At 32.8% G+C, this 20,937-nt stretch overlaps 1 protein-coding gene across 7 annotated transcripts in view; it reads left to right on the top strand.

Annotated features, from left to right (window-relative positions):
• dnc (phosphodiesterase dunce) overlaps positions 1–20,937 on the top strand; it is a 368,500-nt gene that overhangs the window by 156,983 nt on the left and 190,580 nt on the right. For 4 of the 7 annotated variants that reach the window (XM_017901154.1, XM_017901153.1, XM_017901151.1 and 1 more), the window contains exon 2: positions 19,512–20,824. The exons of 2 other annotated variants lie outside the window; for them this stretch is intronic. In XM_017901154.1, coding sequence (XP_017756643.1) covers positions 19,788–20,824 — 1,037 coding nt within the window. In that variant the 5' untranslated portion in view covers positions 19,512–19,787. Of the gene's footprint in view, positions 1–8,050; positions 8,188–19,511; positions 20,825–20,937 lie in introns of those variants that run through there. One more of the 7 variants, XM_017901150.1, reaches the window with a different exon arrangement.

Below are 20,937 nucleotides of genomic sequence, written 5' to 3'. Positions count from 1 at the left end.
AAATATTAGAAGCCAAAAGAATTCTATAAAAAATGTTGTAAGTTATATAAGATTAATTAAAAACAAAATTATAGAAATTTCTATAAATTAATAATCTTGATTAATTAAGAACTGAGAATGAAAAAGGGATTAACTAAATTAAAGTTAAAATGAAAACAGTAGAAAGAGTAGATACTGAAAAGTTTGTCTGAAAAAAGTTTCTACAAATTTTTACAAATCAATAAACAATTTTTCATTTACAAGTAACTAATGCCAAAAATTACAGAAAGGTATGAAATCAAACAAAAAATTTTGTGCACATAATTACATAATGTAAAACTTCAGATTATTATATAATCTGAACAATCTTGCTCAGATAAGATATGCATACATCTGTATCTTTTCAATTACGTCTAAGCCATTTGTAGAACGATTCGTTCCTTATTTGCCAAGGGAGACTTTAAATTTATTGCGTATAATACCCAAAGATTTACTTCCATCACGCCATTATCCTCGCAATAGCGTCATTTGAATTAATTAAATGCTAATACACCGTAATTTCCATTCTCTTATCATCCGAACATCAACGATCCAATCTGCCGTCTCAAATGATTTCTAACCTAGAAAAGATACTGCTAGAATTATGGGCAAAGCAAAAGTCATTTACGACTCATAATTCATATTTGTTAACTAATTGTGAGAAAACCACTAATTGTATGAGACATGTCATTCTATTGTATACACAGATGACGTATAATACATGTCATTTTACAATCCACTTCTGTCAGATATGTACAAAAATAAATATATTATAGTATGAAGATATATGAACTTTCATAAAATTAAGTCTCTGTGAATGAAATTTTGGGATGGACCTACTTGATCATTTTTCACCATGTTATGAAAATTAAAAACAAATAATTATTGCAAATGGAATGTTTCACGTTAGCATGACAATATAGCAGTATAATATTATACAATAGTATAGTAACTATTGTATAATATTGTTATACACATATTGACGTGTAATTTTCAAATTCCAATTATTAGTAATTAATTTGGTCACTATTGGTTATTAATTGGTAAATTGATACTTAGTAATTAACTTAGTCACTATTATTAGTAATTAAGGTATTAAGGAGTTAACCTAACTGACAAACCGCTTTGTCTATGGCATATTGATACACATAACCCAAACTATGTAGTCTGACAGTGACCTCTCTCAGAACATCATCGACCTAACCTAATCAAGAGCCTCAGATGACATGGATGGTAACTAGATTTATCAATCGACATACATTTCGGTAAACCTCACGTTAGGGAAATACAATTTATTATAAAGTTTCTATTAAGCAATATCATTGTTATTTAAATTTAGTAACATTGGCTTATAATTAATTCAGTATTCGCATGTAAACTATATTCATCTAGGTATATCTGACAAATTGCACTTGCAGTTACATACTTTAGACCCTAGATTTCATAGACAATTTAAATCTAGTAATATTTTCTGTACAATCATTACAAGTACAGAGAAAACAATATTTTGAGAGAATTTTTAAATTGAAATATATCTCATTTTAAAGTTCCTTTTCCTAGGTTAGAACAGTTACACACCAGAAGAAATTAGTGAAAGCATGTATTTCTAACTCTATGTGGAATATTGTCCCATTTTAAGGTTAGAATAACGATGTTTGGTGAAGAAAGGAAATAGCATGAAATAACGAGTCAGAGGTATGAAACGGGCAAAAGGTTGCACAAGAAAGAATCTAAAGAGAACAATGGACTGGAAGACTGACGTTAAATTATGCAATACCCTATAGCTGCTTTCTGCGCGTGTTGGAACGAATTCTACGTAATCGACCATATTGTGTAACGTGTTTCGTTCTAATAACACTAGTTTCATATCGTTCATCTTCTTTGTCTACTTGTTGCAGTACATATATCATATTGTACTATGTTAGTTAATACTGGCATATTTTTATATCTTATTTTCCTTTATTATTGCAAATAGTAGAAAATCGTATATGAAATTTTGTAATATAGAATTGAATTAATTGTGGGTATATTTCTGCCACTATAATTTCACATTCTACATATTTATATTTTAGAAATATAATTCCATTCGTACTATAAAGGAATTTAGAATAAAGAAATTTCAAAAATGGATTAATATTCGAAGCATTACTTAAAGAATTAGAATTTAATGATAATTTAAATAAAAATAAGGTTTAAATCAAATAAGATATCAAATTGTCAATTATTAAAATTACTAAAAATGTGAAAATTATTCTAAAAATTGTCTAAATCCCAATATTTAATACTCTATTGTTTCTAAATGAATAAGATCATGAAGCATTATATGAGCCGTTCACTGCACAAATTGATTAACTCTGTAAAACAAAAAGTGGAGGAATGCAATGAAATAATGTATATAGTTTCTTAAAATTCCCTTTATAATTTAAATCGAAATAAATATCGTAGAATGCATAAATACAAATGTAACTTTCATCTAACGGTATACAAAATTTATAAAAAAAAATAGCCAAAAGGTAATCGTTGGTAATGTTACCATTTTTATGTTACTGGAAGAGTTAATCGATTTGGCAAGTGAAAAAAGTAATAAATTTAAATTTTACTAAATTTTACTTAAATTCTGATAAGACGGCACTAAAAAATTCACCGTTATCATTCATGGCTTGCTAGTGCATTTGAGTTGCATTATTGCAACGATTTACATTAGAGTACGGAGTTAATCAAAGTGACCTCTGAAATAAATTATTTATTATTCAGTGGCCACAAAATTTTTGTCGTTTAATGGTGTTAATCTTAATTATCAGGGAAAGTTATTATAAATATAAAAAGTTATGACTATACCAAGTGCTTTGACACTTAAATTTAAGATTTTTCAAAAAGTGGAGTTAATCAATTTCTGCAGTGAATGGCTCATGTATCATTTTCAGCAAATTCTACAGAATTCTCAGCATTGTTAATATTTATTATTTCATTTCTATAATATTGCATTCCAGTTTATATAATTTTAAATTAATTTTGAAACTTTTTGCACTCTAATTAATAATATTCCAATGATAAAATAGGAAAAAATTGTATACTGAAAGCATATCGAAGTTATAATGGAATTTCATCCGACAATGTATTGTAGTTGCAATAAAATTTTGTTGAATGGTGTATTGTAGATGGAATAAAATTTCCTCGTTTCGAAAAACAAGTTCAGTCTATCGATTTACTCGTTTAAGCATATCAGCTTTTTTCTAAAGGATTGGAAAAATCAAATGAGCTTGTGTAGATCTGCTGTTCCGAAGACTTAATCGCTTAGCTGACGCAGAAGAGCAGTTAAATTCGTTAATGACACCCACGCGGAGCTCGTTAGATGTTCAAATGAATTCTCGTTTAAGTTTTACGTTAATTATCCATTTAGAGAGCTGCATTACGTAAAACCGAGCAAACTTGACGATACTGAAAAAATGGACCCTTCTACGAAACTAATTTTTATATCATTCTCTTTGGAAAAGTTAGGTGTCGCGAAGCAAATATGAAATCAAGACTCCCCTTTCGAAAAGTCTTGTTAACGAATTAAGAAGTTGCAGTGGAAGAAGCTACCGTGAAAGAAGTAGGAAGGTTTGAAGAATTATTGATTTACCTTTGCAAAACTTTCCATGTGAGAAATTTAATAATTTAATAAAAATGCTGGTGATGTCGAGAAAAATTATTCACGTTGGTGAAGAATTCGTTGCTGAAGAATTTCATTATGGAACAAAGTAAATAAAGGTTAAATTAAATTAAATATTATAGAATAATTTTTGTGAAATTAGAAATGCAAATTTACGAAATTAAGACATTTATATGTAAAAGCATTATTGGTCAAGAATTTAAAAAGCCAAGAATTAAAAATTCATTAATTTATGTTATGTGAGTTGATGTGAAATGAAAGTATTTTAATACCTTTTTATTGTATATGTAAGTATAATACAATTCACAAATATGTAATATATGGTTCACAATATATAATTTATCTAAATATTGCAAAACGTTAAAATTTGTAAATTGCAATTTCTTTGTAGGAGAATACACAAACTTAGTTTACTTTGGGGAATTTTCTTACAACTAAAGGTTTAGGATTTTTTAAATTTGGGTGAATAATTATAGACTAAATCAAAAATTCGGAAGAAACAATTTTATCACCTATCTTTTGTAATATTGGTGTATATTATAAAATAAGAAATAAAACTATTTTCTGCCAAATTTCGAAGGATTGAACCATTATTGAATTAATTGTTTTAATTCAAGATATATTTTTATAGTGAAACTTTAAATACTTTAAAATAATACATATACACATGATCTACTATTAGGGCACTTTTATAGTCACCAATTTCTGGCAAGTCGATATATAATTTAAAGGTCCTTAATTATGTGTTCACATAAGACCACCTAAAATAATTTTTTAAACATTGATGTTAATCAAAAAATACACCTTCATAAAAATGTTGCTGTTTCTGGAGGCTAGAATGCTACTTTAACAAATGAATATTTTGCGTCCAGCATATAATTTCTTAATTAATATTACTTGCAAAATAAAATTTTCCGGGTGCTTTGTTAAAATAACGTGACAAAAAACATTGGTTCTGGAAAATAAGCTAATTATATATATGTTCTGTTCCTTTGAATGAAATCGTGGAATGATTACTATGTCAAAGGAGGAAGCTGGAAAAATTCCGAGATTAAATAATCAAAAACAAAAGTCGAGCTTTTTTGACAAAACACGGGATGCAGTATAAAGCTGTTTGTATAGTTGAAACTCCATTTTGTTGAGAAATTGGAAAACTTTCTTTTTGGACACTATGTATTTGACTCGAGTTAATTAGAATTTTAATTAGCATTGACTTATGTAGATGGTCAAAACTATTATTGTTATTAAATGAAATTTGAGTTATTCAAATTATACAAGTTAGGAGATATTGAAATATTTGCAATGGTTATAAATTACTGATTATGAACACACTATTTGAATATTCATTAATGTACTGCAGGCTTCTGTATTATTAGACCAAAATCATATTCACGTATTGCATCAAAATTAGGAAATTGTTGAAATGTTTAAACTCCTATAATATTTTATATTACTAATTACATATAAATTCTTGTGCAAATTTACACCTCACATAAAGAAATGTAATATTTTCTTGAGTAAATGACGTTCGAAGCTTTACAGAGGGAATTACAATTTATTTTAAAATTTAAGTGTAATTTATTATTAAAAAAATAATTTTAGGAGAAAAATAGTAGAAATAAAAGAAGTTATTCCTAAATTAAAAAATTATCGGTTAGATCTTCAACCAGCCAATTACATCATGAAACATCACGTACTTTAACATCATTACCGTTCTGTATATTATTTATTTAATATTGCAATACGAAGTTTTTTAACTTCATATTTAATTCTGCAATTTCTATAATATTCAGCCTTACTAATTGCACACGAATTGCTCTAATAATTTCTATTTCGTGTAAAAGAGTCTAATAATTCCAGGAATAAATGATATTCGAAGCTTTAAGAACAGATTTATCATTTAGTTTCAGAGTTTAAACGTACTAATTATGAAAGGAAATGTGATGCGGTAGTAGTGGAAATAGTAGAATCGAATTAAGCACCTTCACGATTATTGCACCGAAATTAGAAGCTCGCCCATTTCACGTGAGCTTGGTAAAATAAATCGTTCCTGGAGCTTCGGGTAGCGTTTGCAATTTTTCACGTTTCGCGGTGGAACGAAGCGAGCATCAACGATTAAACACGGCCAATTGAAGCTCCTCGTGCAATCGACAATGACTGATATCGATCGACTTTATCTGTACACCTTCGTACGTCGTGCAATAAACAATTTGTTTATTCTAAACAGCCTGACAGTTCCCATCGAAAGGAAACGAGAGATATCTCGCTTAGTCACTGACGTGTAATCTTGGGAAAAATTTCTGGTATTTTATCCTTGAACCTCTGAGAATAAATATTGCAATATCTAGAGATCTGTAAAAAAAAAAAAAAATAAAATAAAATAAAATAAGAGGAAGAAAATACTCGTAATTTTTTACACGAACTTCTAAAGTACGCTTAAAATGCATTTCTTCAAATTTATTTAAATTCCTTAGTAAAAGATTTCAAGTATAATAAACGATAAATATAATAAACGAAAAAAAAATTAAATCGAACGTAGTAGAATTTTGTTGAGAAATTAAAATGTATCAGAATTTTTAGTTAAAAATTGTCAATTGGATGTTTAAAAAGATACTTAACATTAGAAATATAATATTTATGTAACCAAAATTTTAAATTGAGATTTCAAAAGCATCAGAGAAATTGTTGAAATTGTTAAATATAAATATAATATAATAATTTAATTAAATATAGTATAATAATATATAAATATAAATTGTTAAATTGGCTGTTTAAAAGAACACTTCAAAATTTTAGAAATTTTGAACTTCATGACTAAATATAACGATTTTTACTCCAATAAGTAATATTGTAATTCAAACACAATATTTTGAAATTTATTTTTAAAAAATTGAACTTGTTATTGTTAATTTATTCGAAGATTGAGGATTGAAATTTCTCAATGTGAAATTTATTTCCATTTTCAACGATTCAGCTGAATTTTCGAATTAGTCGATAACAAAGAATTACCGTGAAATCGGGGATTAATCTAATTAGGTCGACACGATCGAGTGAATAAAAAGTTAGCTTCATCACGTTACAGCATAAAGAGAGAGAGAAAATCGAGGTTTGCATAGAAATCGCTGATAAATGAATTAAAACGGCCAGGTCGAGTCAAATCCCAAGAGGTGGCTCAAGAAGCGGACAACGGTCGTAGGAAAAATGAATTTTCACACCCACGGGTATTTCCACTGGAAACTTCCCCTACAAAAAAGGTTGTGTTCGTAATTGGGAATTATTGCTTTTCCCCTGTATTTCCTCGTCGTGCTCGAAGGATCGATAATTTCGTTCAAACCGGAAGCTCGTTAAACGATACGATCGAGGTAGAGATGAGATTCTCACGAAAAACTTCAACTTTTCTTTCGTCAAACTCCCATCACGCGTGTTAGCCTCTCTTCAAATTGAGAAATTTCTTCCCCTTCGAGGATGTGAGTTTCAAAGTTTTATTCTTTCGGAACGAACATACTTTTCAGGGCGATGATTTCCTTGACGATGAAATTCGCGTGAAGTTGGAAAATTGACAAGATTGGAAAGTCCAGGGTTGACATTTTCCTTTGTTTCTCTTCACAGAACGTTGGGGGTGTTTGTTTTACTCTCGTTGTTCGACTTAAAAAAAGCTGGAGGGTTTTGGGAATTGGGTCTTTCGAGTAATCGTTTTTTGAAATCACATTTCATCGTTGCATAACAGTTTTGAAAACAACGGACGTATAGTGGCATCGAAATTCTGTTCCAACCCTTGTGCCAAAGAAAACACACTAAAATAGTTAAAATGAAGTATTCGATTACATTGTTTATGATAGGTGTAATCCCTATCCTATTAATAATTTGCAATGAGTAATCCGCGGAAATGTTCATTTTAGTTCTCCCTTTGAAGCCTCTTTTAAACAAAATCATTCACAAAAGCAAAATATTTGGTTCAGTATCAGTTACTATGATGAAGCAGAGTATGAAGGGAAGCTAAAATAAAATAATAAATGAGACATTGGTACATAATATTTGGAAAATAAAAGCCTCGAATATTTCAAAAATGGTGTATCGAAGAAAAGAATTAATAATTAAATCTCAATGTAAAATCGTGTATATATATATGTCTATATTTGGTAGAAACAAAATAATTATTTTAAATATTCGTCAGGAAATGAAATAATTCTGTTCCAAAATTATATACAAATACTGGAAATGACAGAAAATGACGTCGGAATATTTTTCGTGCGAAGGATTCGCCTCAGGGGGTCCCAGTGGTGGGGGAAGTCAGAGCGTATGACGACACTCTCCCCACTCCAATGCGGTCTTAGGAAAGCGACTACCCTCGTGGCTTAACATTCAGTCCAAACGCGACGATTTAAGAGTGAGCTTCGAGACTTTGTGTCGGTTCCTGCGGTCAGTGACACGCGACGTAGTAAACAGTATCAGTCCTTGAGATTCCTGTAGTTCCTCGAAACCACTGGTGATGCTGTTTTCGTCCACCTGTTATTCTTGTGAGTCCTTTACATTTTTCTATTGCGTTGCTTGGACGTGAATATCAAAATGTAGGCCTGGTTGGGGAGAATGTTTAAGACATTTGAACAGTAGAATTAATGGAATTGTAATAATAAATAAAAGAATTAATAGGATTTCAGAAACATTTTAAACATACTTATTTATTAGAAAGGAATTTTATTAAAGAGCATTGGAAATACTATTTGACACGAAACAAAAATATTTGTACTTAGCTTTCGAAGAAAATATTTTTCGCAAATATTACCGAATTAAAATACAATGCGGGAAAATTGAAATATAATAGATTGTTAACCTATTGAATCTGAGTGACACTTTTGACATGACATTAAGTACATTTCCTATACCAAAATAAAGGTGAATGTATTAGAAACGAATTGTAATAATTACTGATTACTGAATATCGTTAATTAAAAGGATTTAATTTGTAACTGTTCATTAATGTTTCCTCTGATGTCAGTAATTATTCCAATTTGAAATCCTTATTAACGTTAATTATTTTTAATTACCGATAGTTATTGAGGAATATTCAGCGAACCAAATAAAAGAAAAGGTTTATAAATTCTAATAACAATTGCAATTATTTGATTTTATTGAAATAATAGTAATTACAATTATTAAATTTTAACGATAACGTTCCCACATATTTTAATTAGAAGTACATTAATTGAGAAAGTTAATAACAAATATTTATAATATTAAATACGTGATATAATGGTTTAAAAATAGTTTAAAGAGGGAAAGCTGCTACGTTAATTCGTGAAAATAGTATAATCATTAAACACTATAGTTGCAAGAAGCATAATTAGTAAAGTCTCGTGGGTCGAAGTTTGGCAAAATCAAAGTTACTGCAGCTTCGATGGCAATTTAAAGTTTAATATCGTGGAGGGTTCCAATTAACTACCAGTCCTGTAGCCGAACCCGGGCTGCAATTTGATTGGCCGTCCCAAGCAGCGCGAATTCGTGAAATAATTTAATATTTGTCCAATAATCTACTCGAAATTCCGACATTTTGCAATAAAAATTTGACAAATTGATTTATCAGACACATTTTTCAGCTTAAAAGATAAATTAATACAAACATTCGTATCAGCCATATTTTTTTAAAGAAAATTATAATATACTTTGCATCTGGAAGATTGAAAAACAGTTGGAAAACTTTTTAACGAGCGATTTTATCCGAGGATTATGCGAATTTCTTTTGTTGCGGTGCAATCGGTTTGGAAATGTCTTTTTCCATGCAATATGAGAGAACGAGTGGTATATTTTCTCAAACCTTAAGGAAATTGATATTCTTTAGCAATTTAGAGAAAATTAATTCGTACATAATATTCGTAGATATCTTTATACAATAAAGAATCCTTCAATTTCTTGAAATTTTGAAATATCAAAATATATGGGATTTCTATATTATTTGAAAATATTAAAATAAATGGAATTATCAGTTTCCATGTTTCACGTGAATTCTACGTAAATATTTTCTATATTTATCAAACTGACAATCTTGAATTTATATTTAGAAAATTTTTAAAAATTCTTCTCTAGGTGAAAATTTAACTTCAAATTCTGATACTTTCGTAGCGAGCATTTTACATTTTAATTTACAAAATTTGAAGAAAACATGGAATAAATAGCAATGAAATGTTTTACAGAGTAATTCACAAAATTTATAACAAATATGCAATAAATTCTAAGAAAAATTTAAAGCTTTTAAGAATTCTTTGCCAATTTCTTAAATTCGAAATTTCTTTTTCATTTTTTCGCTTCTCAAAGTCTTAAGGAGTTTGTGGTAAAAATTCTTGGAGAACGGGTACCAAATTCTCTAAGTGAGAAACGATTATTCACGATCGATAAATCCATTTCCTCGTTGAAACTGTAATTCGAGAGTGACAGACGATTGATAAAAATTTGTATTAAAATTCGTCGTGATCAAAATTCACGATATCATTTGAATTGCAAATTCGTGGGTACATATTCATGTCCCGTTTGCTTGATTTCCGGAAGTGCAAACTAATAAAAAGTTCCTGTTTTTCAAAGTTTTATTTCGTGGAAAAACTAATAAATTTATTTAAAATATGAGCCAAATTTTAATTCCTTCAATTTCGCACATACGATATTCATTTCCAATTAAACAGTGCGAATAGAAAATATTTACAGCGAGATTGTTGTAATCAATCTAAGTTCTATCTTATTCTACACATATTCCATTAACAATTCCATGAATTTTTGGAACTAGAACTTCTTGGGGCATTTTATCTATTTTGCAATGCTCAAAGAAACTTTTGCATGAAATAAATATTAAAAAAGTTTCTTATTTGTTTATTTCTCTCAACAGACGTAGCTACCTAAAATTATAAAGCTAGCAAGTACATGAAACTGCAACTTTTAGTTGATATCAAATTTCCTAGGTGGACCATAAATATATGTAGACGTATTAGTCCAGAAACTAAATTTTAAATGCTTCACTATAATCAATAATAACTTAGTTGAGTTCCAAAAGTAATTTATTATTATTTAAATTATTATGGAATATAATTGTTTATCGTTTCATCGTATGAATATTATTTCCCACGAGCAGCGTTTCTAAAAGCACAGAAAAATTTAGAACGAATCTACGAAGCTAAAAACGATTTACCTTTTTCCTTCGTGCACTCTCGAATATCCTTTGACTGAGAAAATTTAGACTTTGACCAGGGGCTATCGAGTCGTTGGAAATTGGATATTCCTAGGACTGGTTCTGTCCTTGAAACTCGAAACGAGCCTCGTTCTATCCAAAAATGCGATTCAGGCGGTCGGTGAATAATTTTTAATCGTTTTAATGTTAGATTTACAACCAATATTGAAAAAAATATGTAAATATTAAAAATATTGAATAAAATATGTAATTTTATCATTCCTCACGATCAAGTTAGGTTTACGTTAGGTTACGCTAATTACAAGTTAGATAACCATTGGTTAGGAATTAAATCCTGTCGTTGCCGCTAGGCGGCAGCACTTGAGATAACATGGCTACCTATATGGACCTGAGAATGAAGAAATTCGAGAGGCAAACTCTTGAAATAAAATCTGTAATTACCGTAGAGTATCAACCTCTCCAAGATGGTGCCAGTCGAGTGCAAAATATACGATCGCGAAACCAATCAACGACGAACTTCAATTCTCATAAGCCGTTTACTCACAAGCCCCAAAAAGTTTGACCAAAATTTCTTTCTCCTTCTCAACTTCCTTCCAATTCCATTCGTCAACCCACGCTTCTTTCTTCCTCTCCAATTCCTTCGCAACTTCTCTCAAGCCCCGCCCACGTGCCCACTCCAAAGACCATCCCCAAGATCTACGACCTAACCTGCAAACATCATCTTTACTTCTGGAACTCGGTTTCTTGGAAACTCGCACTTATCATGCCCGTGGATAATTTCCACGAGCTTGACAACTGCAATGTGCACACTAGCGTGAATTGCTAAATAGCAATGATCAAGTGGTGCATGCAGAACGGATCTTGGGTAACCTGATCGATGCATGCAGCTGGGCCGCATAGCGTATTATCATGGCGATTCCAGTCGACGAAGTCGGCTTGACCTAGAACTCTGGCAATCTGGCCAGAGCCAGCCTGGCCTATGAAACCCCTAAATCATCCGGAAACGACTCGCCAACGAAGAGGAGTCGCGTGGGGACGCGCCTTTAACGATAAAGGCCAGAGAAACTAGAACACTTTCGATGAGCATGCTCGAAATGCTGCGCTTGATTCACGCAGCGTGATCTAATTTTCTGATAGGGTTCATGGTGCTTCGATGCATCTTCGAATTGCCTCTCAGGTTTTTGTGATCTCGGAGTTTAGTTGATTTCTTTGATTTCGAAATTTTTCTCCCTCCCCTCCCCCTTCTTTTTTTTTGCTTTTAATTCCCTGTGTCGCAGTTTATCGGTTTTCGATGGATTCCACTGTGAAACTGGTAGTTCGTTTCTGTTGGAATCGATATCGTTACTTGGTTTGAAATTTAGAATTTCGTATTTCGTCATTCGTTTTGATTGTACGAATTTTTGAAAAATTATTCTTTCCTTTGAAGAATTATCCTGGCACCAGTTCATTTTTAATGTTACCGATGACGCACATTTTAAAACTATTTTTCATTATTCAGATCGTACAGTTTTATAATACCAAGAGTTATGAACAGATGGCTGGATTTTTAAATTGAATTTTTCTCTTTTTGAGTTTTATACTATTGAATTTTCTGTATATAACCAGTTCTGTATATAACCTGTAGATAAGACAAACTACAGTAGCATATCTATGCAGGATTTTTGTTTTTCATAGTGGATCTAATTTTCTGCTTTTGAATTTTTGAAAAATCTTTTCATCATCTCTGTGACAGGATTTTTAAAAATAGACTTTGTACAAAAATTATGTTTTATGTAATCAAATAAATTTTCAGTAAAATTAATATGTTAATGTCTCTGAAAAATATTATTTAACATCTTCAATTATATCTTAGATTAATTCTGAGGTGTCAACTAATTCTACTTATGAAGTATTACCATTCTGATCTTCCTAGAAATAATAATCTTTCGTTGAAATTTCTGCGAACTTAGAATTTTATTTTCAAGATTCTCTGCAATGATAATCTTGGATCTGCGTTCTTCAGAAATCTATGTTTATCTTACTTAAATGAAAGGAATTATTAAATTACAAATTGCTTCGGTCGTAGTATACCATACTTGAATGAAATCGATAAACATTTCTCCATCTACGTGAAGTAACTAACAGCCTGATAACAAGAAGAAATAAATGGCTGCAAAACTTTTCGGTTACTCGAATTAGGAAATTCGTACCCAACTGTAAGTGTCGACACGATAGATTGTGTGAAACAGCGTGGGTGGGCGGTTCCTCGGTCCTTAAAGCGTTAAATTGGTAAAGGTCGACTTCTAGAGCTCTCTTACGATTAAAGAAAAGAATTCCCAAGGAATTCTGGCACGTTTTCCTGGCAACAGGAAATTCGACGATTTTCTCGAACCAGATTCGCTCTATTAATAATATTTTCATTTATAGTCTTGATCTGTAATCAATTTTCCTGATACTTCCTCTATTTGATCATTTCTCCATTTTTATTCAAAATTTTCCTCATTTCGTAAATCTCTTTGGTGAATTTTATCATTGCAGATATTCACTTTTGCCTTTGCATTAAATTAGATTAAAAAAGATTTACTATATATAATACTTTATTTAATTATGCCAATTAAACTTTTAAATTGTTTGTTACATATGTGAGATTGCTTTTATCAAATGTAAATTGTTAAAATTATATTACGTATATAAGGGAGAATGAAGGATGTGATTAGATATAGTACTAGTGGGTCTAGTGACTAGTGACAAAGTATGTGGGTTGGTACGGAACGCGTGAGCCATCTGGCGGGACGAATAAGCGGTTCAAGTGAAGAGAAAGAGAGGTTAGGAATGTGGCTGAATGTTTAAAATCATTCGAGAATTTTTGTACAAACTAAAAGCTTATATTAAATATTATACATGGTGATTTAGAATTTATTTTAAATTAAATTTTCTGTACCTAGAGTCATTAAATAATATTCGAACAAATTGATTAAAAAAATAATTGATTGTTAGAAATAATAAAAAGGACAACTTACAATAAGAATGTATATAATTAAATAAATTTATTTTCATCGAACAAGTTCAAAAGCTGCCTTCACTTCTTTTTATGGATTAATTTAAGAAGTAATTTACCTTCATACCAATTAAATTCCGTAGATGACCAGGAAGGACGAATAAAGGTATAACAATAATTAGAGATTTCTGCTATTCTGTCGTGAAATCAGAGAACAAAGAAATTCACTTATAAAGAAATCACTTCAGAACCACTTTACTCTGCTTGCACAGAATGATTAAAAGATTTCATTCATACAATATATATAAAAAATAAGTTTAATAATTGAAAAGTTGAAATGATAAATCCTTTGAAGTATTTTAAAATATTCTATAGCTAGACAATGTTCGTACAAAGTTAGATGTTAAAAGTTATTATTTCAGTATAATAATTACTATTACAGAATTATCACTGTTACTATGCTATTATTTTATCGTAGAAATAATTAAAAACTTTTTAAAAAAGATGGTACATTTATATAATGCATATGTGAATAAAAATTTTCAAAACTGATATCTTTCAGAACGATATTAAAAATAATATAGTTCATTCAAACAATTTATCATTTTTCTCCAATTAATTTTGTTCCAATTCCAACTTTCCTGTCCCAGTTACTTCAATCAGTTTATGTATTAAAATGAGAATTTCTGTGTAGAATTAGTTCAATATTCAGCTTTAAGGAAGAAACGCCTAATTCAAATTTAATTCTGCGTATTAAATAGAAAGTCGTATAATTTTCTCGTGTGTCACATGAAATATTCCTTCTTTCAAGAAAGTAGCATCCCATCGTTCCCTCGTTCCTGACGACTGATCATCGTTGTAGAAGATCCTTCGTTAATTATATTTTCTCGCCAATAAACCGGAAGTTAGGGAACAATGCAACGCTTCGAGAAATATTCGCTCGAATAATATTCGAATCTCGCTGCGAATCACAGGGAAGCGTATAAAGTAACGACGAGAACTCTGGCGTCAATTATTATTAATGTAACTGACGACAAAGAAGTCCAGAAATATTCACCTCTTACCTCCGTGCACTTTTAATTGCCTCATGATCATTAGAATCTCGTGCGAGAGTAGAAGAGAATTAATTAGAGAGGAACGTGAGAATTGCAGGCGAAAAAATAGTAGAAAAATAAAAGAATTTTTAAAAATAGGAAACGAGGAACAATTAAATTGTTATAAAAGAATATGCTATAGATTTTGGTCCTAAAATATCTAGTTTGGTTTTGTGGTTAAAGGTTCTGGTTCAGTAAATATCGACTTTAAAGAAGGTAAATTTTGAATTAATTAAAAATCTGGAGAAATAATTCCTGGTGTATATTTGAAAAAGATTATATTTAAAGCTTGGTTTGATATTTGAGTTGAAAATTAAGATTGAGTTAATATGGAATTTAGAAAGAAAAGGGTCCCCCAATATTTATTAAATATGATGTCAAATATTTTATTGGTTGAATAACGCGTTAATACTTGGATGTTAAATAATTGACAATTCGACTCAATCCTCTTGATACACACATTATAGTAATTAGAATTACAGTTAATTACAATCTCATAATGACATTCATAATAAATCAATAACTAAGTTTTTAATATTCAGTACTACGTGCAGTACTCAATTTTATGAGTATATACTTATTAAAACTACACTACTCAGTTTTAATTCACTTAATACTGCAATACTCACCATAATAAATTTCTCGATATATATATTTTCCTAAATCTATTTAATTTTGGAGTACTTAATATTACATTAATCACTGAAAATTGCAGTATCGAGGATTTCAAAAAACTGTAATTCTATTTAAAAATACTGCCATACAATACTAAACATTACAATTAGTTGTTACAATGCTTAACAAAGTATTACTGTAATCCAATGCAATAGCACTCAACTCGTCAACCGGTTATTGTAGTTCACGATTTACTGCCCTCCTTTGTCTCCACCTTTGTACCACGTTACAAACACCTCTCACAACAGGCTACCTTCAAATACCAACCAAAACACGCCATTTCCCCAAACCAGTCTCCCCGACACCCTGTTATAAATCACTCTGGGTTCACGAACTCACGCCGATCTTCGTCTCGCTGAAGGGAACTATTAATAAGTATCACTCGATCCCCTCAAAGGGGCGGAGAGGCGATGAAACGGTCGAAAACGAATTTAGAAATGCGTTCCAGGAGGCGATCACCCACGGCGAAGGGTCCGCGAGAACGGAACGGTGTCCCGTTATGTCGGGCGCGAGCCCTGGTGGCCGTCGCCGGAATTAAACGCCATTTGCCGCTGAAAACGAGAGGCGTTGGAGCAGACGTCTCTATTGTCCTCATTGTTCGCGTCGGGATCATTTGTGCAGACGCGCTCGAATCCCGTTTGCAAAGGCAGCTGCGGAATTAATCGCGCGTGGCTAATTCGATCTGGACAATTTGTCCTTTAATTTCTGTAATGGAGTACCCCGGGGCCTGGACGATATCTACTTTCTGCAAAAAGAATTCGTGTTGGGAATTCACTCGGAAATACACGTCGTTTTTTATACGATTATTTTCTAATTCTTTCAGCGCGTTTAATTTTTGGTTGGCTGTAATTATGCAATTTGAGACCTGGCCAATGAGTGAATCAGGACAATACAGCATTAACGTTCTGCTCGGGGTTCTGTGGTATTCTATATTTCAAACTAGGTCGTATTAATAATGTGATTCGATTTCGTAATTTTCATCTGACTGATGGTTCTGATATATTTACAATCTCTGCTGGGTAATTGTATAGTATAGCTTTTGTAATGGAATATAGTATTTTTTTTTTTAACAACGTGTGACGTTTAAATCGACCCAGTTGAATACCTCTGAAACTATAGTTGGTATTAAGTCATGGTTTAGGACAAAGTTGAATAGAGTGAGAGTGTGTGCAATCTGATGTAGAGCATAAGGCTTATCTAAAATGATAGAAAGGTCAAGTATCGTATACTTTGGAACATACTAATCGATGTACCTCGACATTATCTGTGCAAAAGAATTAGGCCACTTATTGCAATGTGTATTGGTTTAGAAGATATTTTAATAACTCGGAAAATTATTAAAGCCCCATGAGACCATTCGACATTTGTTTAAAACATTTTTTAGTATCTCGAATATAAAATAAGATAATAATAAAATTCAAATGGGTGTATAATTTTAAATAATGTTTTAAGAAATTGTAAGTCGTTATTTCTTCAACAGAGAAAGTATTTCAATAAATGGGATATTGCGAGTAGTGCAATAATTAAATAACTGTAATTTTAATTAAATTAAAAGATACAGAAATATATTCTACGTAGCAAATGAAAATTATTTTTAACACGATCACAGCTATTTGACGATTAATAGTAATCAAATAATGATGCTAACATGTTTCAGAAAGTATAGAGTCAGAAATGATTAAAGGTTCAATTTTGATCGTATAGGTTAGAATTTCAGGCGGGAAATTTGAATGGGATTGACTGTCGTGTCAGCCTTCCGATCGAAAATTCGGTTGTTTCAAGTGCCGAACAGATTGAAATTGCTGTTGGCATGATAAAAATGCAAACATAGCACAGAATCGAGATTGATTGATTCATTATTTCGTTTCGTACCAATAATTAATTCGCATCAATGCATTCTCTAACAATTCCCGTCGAAAAAATTCTTCGAACCGGACTGTACGATAAAGAATCAACGATCCCATTGTTTTCTATTCAGTTTTTCTTTCACGACTGTTTCGAATTAATTTTGGAGTAGTTAATTGGAACATTGAGATGGTTTTTCCATTTTTGGGACAGTGATTACCATTTTTTAAAAATATCGTAATAATGAATCAAATTTTTGAACTCGTTTAAATTCCTTTTCTATTTATATACCATATGAATATTCATATTGAGTTAACATCGAATATTGAGTCATTTAGTATGAAAATGTGAAATGGTTGATTTGGAATGGATGATTAAATTAACTAAGTTAATACTGAAATTTGATATATATATAGAGGTGATAGAAAACAACAGAGGAACTTTAAATTATGGATAAAGTATGACAAAGTGTAAGACTGTTATTACGTTTCACGAATGAATACGTGAGAGTTAATTGATTAATAATATAAAGCAATACTAATATTCTTGTGTACACGCAGATAGATCATTAATAATGAAAGTATAATACGATTCACGATCCACTTCAATCTGTTTTTCACAATTGCTCCAGCTCTCAGTTCCAATTTCCTCGATACGAAGTATTACGATTACAAAGCACTGAGGAATTAACTTAATAATAAAACAATATCGAATCGTTGTATTCTAGGTCACTTATGATCGCCATATCCAATTTTTCTTTACTCGTGATTACATTCGTATTTAACAAAGTTTGGAAATTGAAAGAAGACGATAATGAAAATGAAAAATGTTAAATATAACATCCCTCTCATAATTAATCAAATCAGGCTCTTAACCAAGAACCCCAAGAAGAATATAAAAATGAAAATGCATAACCATAAACGTCCATTTCTCCTGACTTCGTTTTAAAACCTGAAATAAATGTCACAATCTACGAATCTTTTAACGAAGAAGGCAGTAAGCTCGATTTCTTAACCTTCTGTTAGCTTCGTATCTCTACATCCTAAGCGATCGTTTAAAAATGATATCAGATTGTCGTCACCGTAAAATCGTGGCCATCGCGTTAACGCGCTCGCGAGAATCGATGCTAACGACGATTGGATCAACCGGTGACGCGAAACGGATCGATCTTCCGCTTGAAGGCTCTCATCCAGCGATTTTTCATAGTTGCATGAAACTGGAACGAAGCCAGGCCAGCTGGGAACACGGAAGGATACGATGTTTCATGGGAAATTGATTGCGAGTGGAAGGTGGTTGACCGTGGGCCTATCCGCTGACGTTCGACGATTGAACATTGATGCGTCGATTTTGATCGTTCTAGAATCCTAGTCTGTAGACAACAACTAGCCCCAGATAGTCACGATAATATCCTTTCCATACCTGAACACCCGAATCTTACAATTTTCATCCCGGGAGTCTGTTCTGTAATAACCTAACATTGACCTAACTTGATCGTTGATAGGTGATCAGTGAATTATTTTAGAATCCTATTTTCCAGTAACTGAGTTGAAACTTGGTCAACTATGTCCTCTTTGTGATTTAATAGCTATATGTTATCATTCAGGTCGATCTGGAAGTTGAACCTATGAATTGAGTATAGATAGACCTAATAAGATACCTTTGATGACTGGACAATGAAATATTAGTATTATTCGTTGATCGTTGTTAAATTAGGACGAAAACGTATTCGTCGGCAATGATTCGTCGTCCCTGGTTAGAGGCGCACGCGAAAGCATACTAATCCTTGAGAGCCAAACGTTTCTGGGTTAATCCACCAGGCTATCTGGTCGATAGATGAACTATGATAAGCTTAGCAGTCGGTTAGAATCGTTCCAGGTTCAAACGATTCTCATATGCCATCTGCTATGACAGGAAAGCCCGTTGACAAAATTCCAGATGCAAAATAGTATTCTGCTCGGTCAAAGTTCGTTGTTTCAAACTTGAATTCGAAACACGAACGGTGACAAAGGTACTCCAAAAGAAATTCTGGGGCCCCAAAGAGTTCGAATCGTCGCGAGACATAGGCCTTAACTCTTTCAGCCTGCAAAGCGCCAACCAGAGGAGTTACCATAACGGAGACACGAGCTAGAGGAAGCAATTCACGCTGTAATGATCCCGGAAATCCGACTGAAATCGGTATTCGATCATCCCTGACCCGGGCCACGAAATTGCCAGCGCTGTTTCAGGAACGATCCGTTCGATCTGCCTGCCTGTGTCACCTAAAGCCCTCAACCTCGTCGGCCCTCTGCTCCCTCTTCCTCTGCTAAGCCTATCTCGTCCCTATATCGTCGATTCGCCGTCTCGAGATCCTTCAATATGGACGACGACGATACGGATGAGAAACGGGAATCTCTGACTCTGGTGAATAAACTGTCCCACAAGGAAGCGAAGAGTAAACTTCTGGTCTCTTCTTCCAAATTCACGTCCAAGAGCTCCGCTAGATTCGACACTCGTCAGCGAAACTCCACTGAAGACTCAGACACCATGGAGTGCACCTCTGAGAACGAGGTAGAGAATATCCCTAAGGACGAAGATGTATCCGAACCCCTAGTCACTGATGAGAAAGGCAACAGAATCTCGGGCAGAGACCGTCACTCCTTAGACGTGCCCGAGGAAGCAGCATCCCTGCTCATGAGTCAACAACAGACTATGACGAGAACAAGTCTGAGAGTGAACGAAGAGGAGCTGAGGACCTCCAGGTTCCCTGGAGCCAGGCTAGGCCTCTTCCACCGAAGTCCTCAATCCTCGTCCAGCCAAGAGGAGTATGAACCTGAGGTGAAGAGCTTGTCCAAGTTGCAGAAGCAACAACAGCATCAGCAACAGCATCTTCTAACCACTGGAAGTGCTGGTCAGATAACAGCCAGGTCTATGGAGAGCCTAAGAACGTCAAGGAATTTCCTTAGTGCGGATGAACGTTATATAGAGGATTCCAAGTCCCTGGAATCCCTATCCCTCTCATCAGAGTCTCACGTGGCCAGCTCCAAAAGCCACTACAGAAGCTTCTTGACATCTTCTACCAGGGATGTCAGGAGGATCGTGACGGTGGAGTCTAAGAGCAGTGAAAATCTGCATAGGGAGGAAAGTTTGAACGCTGAAGTGAGACGCGGTTTGTTCGCTAATACCGGATTGGAGAGGAAGATTCCTCAACATCTGAGCCTACCACCGCCCTCCAACGTGTTCTCCCTGACCAGTCCAGGTGGCAGTGACAGAAAAATCACTATCCTCAGCCCGCATTCACCTGTCCAGTCGACGGAGTTCCAGTTTTCGTCGCAGACGCTGAAGACCAGACGCAAGAAGGCTATCGTCTTGCCGAGGTTGGTGTTGCCCAGAAGCGAATCCGAGGTGTTCTTAGAGTGAGTAGTCACGTAGATACAGCAAATGGTCTCGCTGTTACCCACGATGTCAAATGGTTGAGTGGGTATTTGGATTTGTTCTTGTTGGGTATGTGTTACATAACATACACTTT

The sequence above is a fragment of the Eufriesea mexicana genome, unplaced genomic scaffold (assembly GCF_001483705.2).
Source record: "Eufriesea mexicana isolate 0111107269 unplaced genomic scaffold, ASM148370v2 scaffold1482, whole genome shotgun sequence".
Lineage (NCBI taxonomy): Eukaryota > Metazoa > Arthropoda > Insecta > Hymenoptera > Apidae > Eufriesea > Eufriesea mexicana.
Note: the sequence above shows the minus strand (reverse complement) of the source record. Positions and strands in the feature narration are given on the sequence as shown.